Source organism: Pseudorca crassidens, chromosome 6, assembly GCF_039906515.1.
Source record: "Pseudorca crassidens isolate mPseCra1 chromosome 6, mPseCra1.hap1, whole genome shotgun sequence".
NCBI lineage: Eukaryota > Metazoa > Chordata > Mammalia > Artiodactyla > Delphinidae > Pseudorca > Pseudorca crassidens.
In genome coordinates this window covers 90,601,938-90,614,093 of record NC_090301.1, presented here as the reverse complement: position 1 = coordinate 90,614,093, position 12,156 = coordinate 90,601,938, and the positions used below count along the sequence as shown (strand labels likewise).

Genomic DNA, 12,156 nt, shown 5'->3' with positions numbered 1-12,156 from the left:
CTTAAACTTCTAAAAGAAAACATAGGAGAAAGTCTTCATGATCTTACATTAGACAAAGACTTCTTAGCTATGACACCAAAAACATAATACGTAAAAGGAAAAATGATAAATTGGACTTCAATGAAATTTAAAACTTCTTTTCTTCAAAAGACATAGGAAAATAAAGACTAGCTGCAGACTGGGAGAACATATTTGCAAAGCATATATTTGATGAACAACTTTGGGGTTTCTGTTTTTTGTTTTGTTTTATTTTTTAGCAAATTGTATATTTATTTATTTATTTATTTTTGGCTGTGTTGGGTCTTCGTTTCTATGCAAGGGCTTTCTCTAGTTGCAGTGAGTGGGGGCCACTCTTCATCGCGTTGCGCGGGCCTCTCACTGTTGCGGCCTCTCTTGTTGCGGAGCACAAGCTCCAGACACGCAGGCTCAGTAGTGTGGCTCACGGGCCTAGTTGCTCCACGGCATGTGGGACCTTCCCAGACCAGGGCTCGAACCCGTGTCCCCTGCATTGGCAGGCAGATTCTCAACCACTGCACCACCAGGGAAGCCCCTGTTTTTTGTTTTGATGATGAACAACTTTTGTCCAGAATATAAATGATTAAGGACTTTTGTATTCAGACTGTATAAAGACCTCTCAAAACTCAATTATAAGTAAACAAAGTTATTTCTAAAAATAAAAATATTTGAACAGACACTTCCTAAAATAGTGTCATTCAAGTATATCAAAAGATGCTCAACCACATTAGGGTAGTGTAAATTAAAACCACTGTGAGATACTTCTGTAACTATATTATAATAACTAAAATTACAAAGACCATACGAAGTATGGTCAAGGATATGGAAAAATTAGGACTCTCATATACTGCTAATGGGAATGTAAAATGATACAACCACTTTGAAAGACCATGTGGCAATTTTTTTAAAGTTTTACACATACCATATTATTCAGCGAGTTTACTTATAGGTTTCTGCTCAAGAGAAGAGAAAGCATATGCCCATACAGTGACTTGTATATGAATGTTTATAGCAGCTTTATTTGTAATGGCTAAAAACTGGAAACACCCAAATGTTTGTCAGTAGATCAGTGGAATACTATTGATCAATAAAAAGCATAGAACTATTGATACATAGACAACAGCATGCGTGAATCTCAAAATAATTATAATGCGTGGAAGCCAGACAAAAACAAATGCAAATTGTATGATTCCATTTATAGAAGACTTCAGAAAATGCAGACTGTAGCAGTAGAAAACACATCAGAGGTATTGCCTGGGTGGGGTGAGGAAGAAGGGTTACAGAGAGATAGAAGGAAACTTTGGGGAGTAATGAATATGTCCACTCTCTTGATTTAATGATGGTTATATGGCTGTATAAACTTATCAAAGTATATACTTTAAATATGTGCTATTTATTTTATGTCAATTTTACCTCAATAAATTGCCAAGGATGTTCTGATAACATACACTAAGTTTTTAATGGTTATGAATATGATTTGTTTAGCCTTATAATTTATTTTTCAGAATTAAGTAGTGACAACATGCAGTGTACTGACTGGTGTTTAAAATAGTAGAAAAGAGAAATATACTCATTAAGAGTATTGAGTAATAAGGGGTTTTTAAAGAATAAAACCTTATTTAAAAAATATCCTGTATCTTGCACTTATGCAAATAGAAATTTCTTAAGAAAAATTAGTCTTTCTCTTGAATGCATTACTTCATACTTTCTTTATATTTAAAGTAATTTAAAGACTTTTAAAGTACCCTCAGTTCAATGTGTAATGGGCTTAAACTTCATTTTCTAAGTTACAAATATCGTGTATTTAAAAACTTGCTAGTTTGAGTAAATGTTTAATGTTATGTTTTCCTTTTGGATAGTATGCACTGGAACGGCTGAAGGTCATGTGTGAAGAAGCTTTGTGTAGTAACCTCTCAGTAGAAAATGTTGCTGATACCCTTGTCCTTGCAGATTTGCACAGTGCGGAACAGTTGAAAGCACAAGCCATAGACTTTATTAATAGGTAAGCTATGCTTGTATTTCAGTGGACATGACACCTTCAACAATTCTTCACCGACCTTTTTCTTAAGTGTGTTTAAATCTTCAATGCAGGTGCAGTGTACTTCGACAGCTTGGGTGTAAAGATGGGAAAAACTGGAACAGCAAGTAAGATGACATCAGTTTCTGACTTAAAGTTGATCTGCATACATGAAATTAAGTGTTTGCATAGCCTTTTGTTCATCTCCAATAAGTATGAATCCAGATATTAGTTATATGAAGCAAACTGCCAGTTTAAAAAATAATAATTTGACTACTTAGTGGATTCTTGAGGCTATGTTCTGTTGTAGATCAGCTTCTAATGTGAATTGGGATGGACGCTCTAATGTCTTAAGCACGTATGTTCATGTAGTATATAGCTGAGTCCAGGTATTTCAGTGGCTGGAGATCCTGCCCTTGCCCCTTCAGAAAGCATTTCTAAAAATGTGGGAAATATTTATTTTATCCTATGAGGAAATGTACCCTCCATATTTGCCTAGAAACTCTTGACATTTGAATGCTAACCCACTGCTTCTTAAGGTAGCCAGATAACTTGCATCACATGTTATATTAGGCTAACTGCCTACCATTCCAGAAATAGTAGCAATTTGATCTTTCCTTTCCCTGGTAGATTATAATGAGCAGGGTAGTTGTGACATCTTTCTAAGCCTGGATCTTCGGAATATGATGTAACTATTAGAATTTATTATTCCCTTTTTTTTTCTTCTTCTCTCATTTTATTTATTTATTTATGGCTGAGTTGGGTCTTTGTTGCTATTGCTGTGCACGGGCTTTCTCAAGTTGCAGCGAGCGGCAGCTACTCTTCGTTGCGGTGCGCGGGCTTCTCATTGCGGTGGCCTCTCTTGTTGAGGAGCACGGGCTCTAGGTGCGCAGGCTTCAGTAGTTGTGGCTCGTGGTCTCTAGAGCGCAGGCTCAGTAGTTGTGGCACACAGGCTTAGTTGCTCCGCGGCATGTGGGATCTTCCCGGACAAGGGCTCGAACCCGTGTCTCCTGCATTGGCAGGCGGATTCTTAACCACTGTGCCACCAGGGAAGCCCTTCACTCATTTTTAGAGTAACATTTTTACTCTTTGCAATTATTCAGTATCAGGAGTCAGGAGGTTGAAGAATTTGCATATGCTTTTGGTTAGTTTTTGCCTGTAAACCCTTAAACTACATTTTTGCAATTTATCAAAAGTTGATACAACTTTTGATAAATTGCATTAGAGACAAGAAAATGAATATTTGATTTATGGCCCCTCGCTTTCGTCTGTTTTGATAGAATTTGAAGTTGGTTAACTGAATTCTTAACAGTTTGTGAATTCTGTTTTATGAAAGTAAAAATTAGTGGCTACTTTTAAGATATTGATTATTCTATATATTGGTCAGTGTGTGATAATACGTTATCAGGGTATGTGATCCTAGAAAAAAATCAAATGACTGTTTTGTGATTCTTTGTACTTTGCCACTTTCAAGCTCTAGTTTTATTCTGTTAAGAAAATATTTTGCCTTGTATAGCTTTTTCAATGTCAAAAAATATAAGCTTATTTTATATCCCGTGTAGAAGCTGTATTGTACATAGAGACCTTCAATAGCTATTTGTTGAATTAAATAAATGAAAATGTCAGGTAAATTAAGAAGTATCTGTGTGATTCTAAACGAGTTGAAATTATAAACATGACGACACACTGGTAATTGGATGTTAGGCAAATTTTTTTTTAAATTGTTATTAGCTGCTATTTAGTGAAGCAAACATTTGTGTAGCATCTATTGTGTCTCAAGCACCATGCTGGGGTCCTGCATATAAAAACAATTATGGGGAAAAATCCTGTCCTTGAGAAATTGATCTAATGACAGGAACACATCCATGAATATATCATTTTATTATAATATGGTAAGTAATGTGTTAAAGAAAGTTATGTGCAGGGCACTTGACTAAGGCTGGAGGTTTAGGGATGAAGATGACTGAGGCTTGTCTTAAAACAGGAATAGGAATTAGCAAACTAGGAAGGAAATAAGCATTGCAGACAGCATAGCTTGAATCAAAGTATAGACGCGTGAAGCAGTAGTTGATCAATCGTTTGATAGATATTTATGTTTATTATCCAGTAAATTCCCAGGGCACTGTGCTTACTTAGTACAAAGAATATAATGGTGAACATGACAGATGTTTTCCCTGCCTTCATGGAGTTCATGTTTTAGCAGGAGATGTATAAGAATTAAACAAGTAGTTGAAGTTAAGTGTAATAATAGGTAATGTAGAGCATACCCATCTGAGCATATAGCAAAGGGACCGAATCTAATCTAGGGGTCAGAGAAAACCCTTTTGAAGAATTGTTGTATAAATAAAGACCTGATGAAGAAGAGCAAAGAGGTGGGAAAGTATATCCCGAAAAAGACATTCAGGTGTGCAAAGTTTTGGTGATAAGAAAGAACAGTATGGAGGGTGGGGCATGAGAAGCTGGAGGAAGAGAGCAAAGATCAGATCACAGAAGGCCTTTTAGACATTATTCGAACAGGAATGGGCATACAGTAAATGGTTTTAACCTAGAGTAGGCTGTGATCAGGTGTGTGTTTTTAGCAATGTCTCCACATGCATGGTTGTGGGGAGGTTGAGTTGGTGGTGGTAGTTGAGGAGCAAGGTTATATATAGGTAGGCCAGTTGGAAAGTTATTGGAGTGTTTCAGGCAAAAGATGAGGGCAAAATTAGACTTGACTGGCGACAGTGTGGCCAGAGGGAAATAAAAGGATATAATATTTTGAATGGACAATCTATAATACTTGGATATTATTTGGATGGAGGGTAGTTACAAAGGAGAGAAGACAGGAGACAAGGAGGGATAACTAGATTTTTTGCTTGGGTAATTGTGTTTACTCAGAGCATGTTGTACATCAGGTACAGTAAACAGTTCAGTATTATTATACAGAGTGCCAGAGCATGGAAGTGGGAGGTAGAAGGCTAGGGGGAAGAACTAGGAAACTTTCTCTTTCTAAAGAACTTGGGTACCGGCAATGGAGAAGAGTAGAAGAGGATGTGTTCATGTTAGTGTTTATGTTACTAAGGCAGCATGGAAGCTGGTTTGAGAGGAGCAAGATAGGAGAGTAGAAGACAAATTAGGAGACTCCCATAATAATTCAAATGTGAGATGATGTGGGCCTTAACTAGGGATTCAGGATACCTTTGGGAATTAAAATAGGGCTTTGATGACTGATTGGAAAGGATGGCATCTAGGGTGACTTCCAGGTTCCTGACTTGAATCACTGGGTGATGGTGGAAGCATTCGCTGATGGGAAATGAGAGAGGAAGAATTTGGGCCTTGGGAGAAACGTGTTGAGTTCCCTTCCGACAGTCCCAAATTTATGGGTCTCCAGGCACATCCAAGTAAAGAGAACAAGTGGTTGGGAACAACCTTTGTGGGGAGGCCTAGGACTTAGCAAATCATTATTTATCATCACTGAATATGATAGTTAAAATTGTGAATAGTGGATAAGATAAGATAAGTAAAGAATGTTAAGGGAGAAGAGTCGAGGGCAAAACTTAGAACTCTAAAGAAAACCTGCATGTAAGAGCCAGGGAAAAGAGCTCTTGAAAGAGCGGGTATAGAAATGGTAACAGTGGGAGTAGAACTATGCAGACAAGTGTCACACACTTCCAAGAGTAGAATTTCCAGAAAAATTGAATAGTTTCATTTACAAAAGAAAATACCAGTAAGGTAAAGATGATATTTTAATGAATTCAAATGGTTAGAATACATAGAGAGGCAAACAGAATGTTCCAGACATTTTGAAATCTGTAAATTAAAAAAGAAAAAATTGACAGTGCAACAGTGCATTTTGAAAAGTATTCTTTAGTAAACATCTCTTAATTTTATTTTTCAGCCAAGCAGCAGACATAATGGAAACATCTGGGTGGAAGTCCATGATTCAGTCTCACCCACATTTGGTAGCAGAAGCCTTCCGAGCACTAGCATCTGCACAGTGTCCACAGTTTGGTATTCCACGAAAACGGCTAAAACAGTCTTGAAATCTTCCATGAACTGTAGAAAAATGGAACTGACTTTTACTCCTCCAGGTCCAGAAGGATTCTAATACACAAACCATAAGCAAGAGTTGTTTCTGTTGTCTTGTCCACAGAACAGAAGCTGAGAAAGCATATTGCTTGAATTTCAGGTGGATAATTTATGGTTTATTCTTCAGCTTTAAATTAGACTGATTATACTCTAATTCACTTCAAGGCCTTAAATTATCTTCAGTGACTTCTCTTGTTCATATATATACTTTAATTTTTTTATTGTGCCTTGTCATTGTGACCAAGGCTATGCAGGATTGCACTAGCTCCATAATGCAGTAATATTGATAACTGAAGATAATAAGTTTCAAAAGGATCTTCCATTAGTTTGAGAAAGGCAAATGAATATTATAGGGTTTGTCCTATGCTATCTCAAAGTTTAAAACTAGGCTTTCCTTAAAAAAGCACTTCTATTGGAGATTACTGGTAACGTCTCCAGTCTAAGTTCTATAAATACAGGAGAACCTGCTTACCTTCAAGGTAAGTTATGGCAATACACTGCTTCAATTCTAATTTATTTTTCATTTCAGGGGGCAAATATGCAATGAGTTGGCCCAAATTTTTAATGAAATTTGTAGTGTTTTTATGTTATCTGTCCAACAAACTAAGAGAAGCATAACAAACCTTTGCTTGTGTTTGTTTGTGAGTTTATCCAAGTTTACAGTGATTGAGAACTGATTGAGGTTAAGATTTCAATAAGAAGAAAGCATGTTTTGTGCTGAATTAATTTTTTTTTAATTTATAGTGACCTACATTTATATGAAGAATTCTGTACATGTTAAATGTAAGGATGACCAAATGTAAATTTAATGAGTGGGCCAATTAAGAAGATATATATGCACTTTTAATGTGTAACTTTTTTATACTGAATGGTACTTTTTTTTTTTTTGCTTTTGAGAGAATTGATAAGGTATAATTAATTGTCTTAACTTTTGAAAGAATTTTTAAGACAGATGGAGGCAACTGGGATGTTTGTGATAATAGATAAGGAAGATATTCTCGATTATAGTTAAATTGGTTTGACTTCCAGATATTCATTATTGAATTCACGCCTGTTTATCACGCTTTGGAGAAGGCACCTGACAGTAAATGAATCCTGGACAGCCTACTCTCCTTCTAAAAGCAATGAACTGCTATTATTTGCAGACTAAAGGAGAGAACCCTTAGAAATATGTCAGGCTACACTCTGAAACCTTTTTTCCTCCCTAGCTTTCTCCTTTCTGTCTCAGTTACTGTACCAACATTGTGGATGATAGTGAAATTCTGCATAATGTGAACAGGATAAACTATTCATAAACTGCTTTTCACGGGCCAGTTCTTTATTATAAATGAATTTTAGCTTTAAACACATACACATCTTCAGTTTTCGATAGCTCTGTTTACAACAGAAGTCTGTTCTGGTGCATTGTCCTGGTGAAGCAGGAGCAATCGGTGTCAAGTCACTGCATCTGATTTCCTGTGACGGTGGCAGTATGCTTCTTAGGCAAGATTTACATTTGACCACAAGGGAAAAATTTTTTTCACTGGAAAAAAAAATGCATATACCTATATATTTACATATATAACTTTATTCTCCAGATTAAAATTTGTATAATTCGTTTATTTAGTTTTTGAATTTAGGACAAAAAGAAAAAGATGAAGCGTGAAGTTTTAAAATAGATTTTATTTTTGTTATCTGTCAGTTAGGTATTTACTGAAGCAATCCTAATATACCAAGAGTGATTCATATTTACATTGAACAAACACTGTCAAATAATCATTTGTTATCCACATCAAACTGGAGTTCAAAAAGATCATATTTTCAGATATCTTCATTTCTTGCTGTGTAGCTTGAGTCTTTGTTGTGTTAACCTAAATTTGAAATTGGAAGACTCCCTTCGGATAGAAGAAAGATTCTTACATATGAATGGATTCCATCCTATGTAAGAGTATTATAGGGAGCAGAAATTCACTTCCTTAACTTCACCATAAGATTGAGCCCTTTAAATTTAAAATGTGCAATTTAAAAAAGAAACCACACACACATACATATACACTTTAAGAATTTGAGATTTTGCCAGGGTCTTAGAAGAAAACAAAAGTTCATCCCTCAGGCCCTAGAATTTTGTTGTCATATATTAAAAAAATACTGGTGTATTCATTTATGTCAGATGCACACAGGCGCATTCTGAATTAATTCACTGCTTGGGTCTACATTTCTAACCATAGTGACTTCAGTGATAACACCTATTATAATGAACATTTCAGCTTACCCTTACTTACATACTTACTTTAGTGTTTGTTGCAAATCTGAAGGATTTTATTATAAAGTTTTTTTTTTTTAGTTTGGTAGCACATTTTGTACCAAAAACGTCCAACACTGTGCTGTAAGAATATCCACATTTGTAGAAATGTCCACTTTTCAGATAATATAATTCCTACCATTATACTAACAGAATCATATGGTAGTTGATTTATTTTTTTTATTTATTATGTATATTTTTGGTATTGTGGGTTCTTGAGACAATGATACAAAACTGTTAGTGTATTCTGACGTGAGTGCTGTAATAGCTTTTTTTTTTTTTTCATTTTTAAACTACAGACATTGTTTTCGGTAGGCACAGATTTTGTCCTGAGCAGTGTTGACTTTTGAACTAAAGCCTGCTCCTGTTTCCCTTTTGTCACCTAAACAGAGCTTTTTCTTAGAAAAGTAGTAACTGGTCTTAAATGTTCCATATTATAAAAGTAACTATTGGAGAACTGTTCTTTAGATTGAGATACAGAAACACTGTATTTGTGCCTTTTTCATTTTTTAATATTAATGTGTATCGGTATTTGGAGCACAAATATGAAGGTGCCATAACATTATGGCCTGCCATTGTTACCTCCTTGAATACTCATGTGTCATTGTCTTGAAATAGTAATTGGAGATTCTTGCATGTATTCCGTGGTCATTTGGGCATGTGTGTGTGCGTGCGTGCACGCGTGTGTGTGTACATGTACTTGTATTTGCTTGGACTTGTGTGTGGTATGTTCAAAAGAGTGAATTTCTGAAAACAGAACTCAGTTAAATGTTGAAAGTTTAGGTTAGTTGAAGTGTATTCCATTTAAATGTGCTTTGAGGGGACAATTGAGAGGAAATTATAATTCTCAAAAATGTGACCAATTTACTGCATGATGAAATGTGAAAACAGTGCCTTTTAAGGACATCAATTTTAAAATTAAGTTTTAAAATATTAACAAAGATCTCTTAAAAAGTTGTCATGAACATTATTGGATTATTTTTAAACGAGACCTAAGTTAGAGCTTAAATGCCAAAAGTATAGTTATTAATTTATTTACCCATTTGTTTTGTGCATAAATTTAAAACCTAAGCAGAATTGTTTATAAAATTGTGGATCATAGATGCTACCCAGTGTTACTAAAATAGAACACTAGGGACTTTAGTAAGTTGTTTTGTTAAAATCCAACTCAAGCTTTTCTCAAAGCCAAGTCTCCTTGAAGAGGTGAATTGTTCTGAGTTGGATGTTCATGGTCTTTGATGGATAAAATGAAAATATTCAATGTCTTCTTGCAAAACAACGTGGGTGGTTGGGTTTTAGTGTTTTTCAGATTATAAAGACAGCACTTTCAACACACATAAGAGTATTTTGCAAACCTCTTTTATACAGATTATGAGCTCTAGTTTATTTAAGTGTTAAATGGAATGATGTAAATTTTAGGTCCAGTTGAACGAATATTGAGTGCCTACCATGCGAGACTTCTTCACTAGGAATGAAATCACCACACTGTGTCTTCTGTTTGCAGTATGTGGACTTCACGTTTGAAAAAGAATTCTTATATTTAAATCTTTTTCTGTTGTTAAGGGTTTATCCTTGTATACGGTAACCCAGTTAATTTTTGCATTCAGTTTTTTAGAATGAAGATATAACTTAAGTGAGTCCCGTTTTTGAAAATAAAATTCTGCTGAAATTATTTAAAAATCAGTTCTGGGGCAAATTGATGTTCAAGATTCAAATGTATAAAGACATTTTGAACTTTTCAGCCTCATTTTTAATCAGCTGATGTCAATGATGAGATACATACTTTTTGTATCTTGTTGCTGAAAATATTTTTTGCATTTCAGCACATTGAGTTAAAATAAAGTTGATACTACTTATTCAGAATTAATTGGTTTATTTTGTGTTTATTTGAAAACTATGAATAGTTCTTTATCCGATTACTGTGATGCTTTACAAAAAGAGCCATGTATTTGATATGGTAACTTTTAGAATTATGCTTAGTAATTGTCTTTTCTACATAAGAAAACTAGTGTTTTTTTGGAACCTACTAAAAACTTATTCCTTGACTCTGAGATGTTACATATATATGTACTTTAACATATGCATACCATCAATATTGCGTGACTTATGCTAATGCTATGTAATTTAGATCACCTTTCCGTGGTCCTCCTACCCCTTCTTAATTTCAGCTAATTATTTGCTGCTCTCAAAAAGAGCAAATTTGGGGCAGTGTATTCCTACACCAGCTTAGTAACAGCAACATAATTAGTGCTTAAAAATTACGGCCAAAGTCACAGAAATGCACAGTGAAAAACCTTCCATATTCTCAACACACACATACACATGTCCACACACACTGAATTACCCTTAAAAGAATAAAAGAAGGGTTGAAACACTTAAAAAATATTACCTATACAACTATAGTAAGATAGGACAAGTGGTCATATTCTAAACTTTAAATGAACTGTATATAACCTTTTCCCTTACTCTGCAGCAGCCAGCACCCTTCATACTTTGTTTTAGAAAATTGGAATGTTGTGTTTCCTCTGTTCTGTCACCTCAGAATCATTTGTTTCTAAGAGAAGGCCAAGACTGGCATTTGCTTTTTGATCACTGTTTTTAAATAGAAGACATTGATAGAGATGTTTACATGATTGCTACCTTCTTATTTTTTGTACCAGGGAGGTTTGCATGCAGATGTCTGCAATGATTAGTGGCAAAAAAGTTTGTCATTCCCGTTAGGAGTGCTTCCTTTCCACCTCTCCCTCATCTCTTGCCCTCCACCCTTAATTCCTTTGTAAAGGATTCAAGTGTAGTCCTGCTTCAGTCTGTGACATCAGAGCCAAACAGTTCCTATGGTATCTAATCTTACCCTTTTGTCCAAATTCAAACCAGGGCTTTCGTCCAAATTCAAACCAGGATAAGTGCAAAGAAAGAAAAATTGTGAGGTTTAGGAATAACATTTGCAGCACGCACACACACAAAGGCAACCAGTGTCCTGAGGACTCTGATATAACTGCCACAGCAGAAGGTTTTTAGAATGTATACTTTATAAATGCCCCCCAAATGTGCAGGTCATTATGAAAATTGGGCAAAAATGAGGAAAAGTGAAAGTGGCATGCAGTTGAAAAAGAGTAGTGAAGTTAGATGCATTAAACTTGATAAACCTTCCTGAGGAAGTGATGCTCATCTCAAATTGAGTGGGAGTTAGGCAGTTTAGTGGTGGTATCATCCAACCGATTGTGTGTTGGCAAGGTTCATATGGAACATTTATGGGAGTAAAAACAGGTGTGGCTATATCCCATTGTATAAAGGGAAGAGAAATCTCATGTTGTAAACCAGTTAGCAAAGATCACGATTGTTTAAAGATCTTATTAGAAGAGTCGAACTTATAACTATGAGTGTTGAGTATGTCATCAACAATCTGTCAATCTTCAGGTGGGTTGGAGGGGCAGAGGAGAGAGGGTAAGGAGACCCTCTTAAGAGGTGAGCAATACTAGTGCTTTGTGCTAGGCTAGGAGACCTGGGATGGAGAGATTGGAGAGGAAATTCTGAGAGGACTTGGAAATTCATATGGTAGAAGGAAGATGGCGGAGTCAAGAGTGACTCCCAGGTTTGATATTTGAGCAACTGGGTGGAGGATGGTACTGATACATTCACTGATACAGTAATCACAAGAGTAGCAGCAGTTTGTGGAGAAAAAAAAAAAAAAAGGTTATTTTGATTTGGAGCCTGTTGATCTTAAGGTTCTTATAGGGCATTCTGGTTGGATATGTGAATCATAAACATGAGGGTG

At 35.5% G+C, this 12,156-nt stretch overlaps 1 protein-coding gene across 6 annotated transcripts in view; it reads left to right on the top strand.

Moving 5' to 3' along the window:
* SPOPL (speckle type BTB/POZ protein like) overlaps positions 1–10,244 on the top strand; it is a 62,249-nt gene extending 52,005 nt beyond the window's left edge. For all 6 annotated transcript variants that reach the window (XM_067742055.1, XM_067742054.1, XM_067742052.1 and 3 more), the window contains 3 exons: positions 1,875–2,017; positions 2,107–2,160; positions 5,910–10,244. In XM_067742055.1, the coding sequence (XP_067598156.1) occupies positions 1,875–2,017; positions 2,107–2,160; positions 5,910–6,054 (342 nt within the window). In that variant the 3' untranslated portion in view covers positions 6,055–10,244. The remainder of the gene's footprint in view (positions 1–1,874; positions 2,018–2,106; positions 2,161–5,909) is intronic.
* The last annotated feature ends 1,912 nt before the right edge of the window (positions 10,245–12,156 follow it).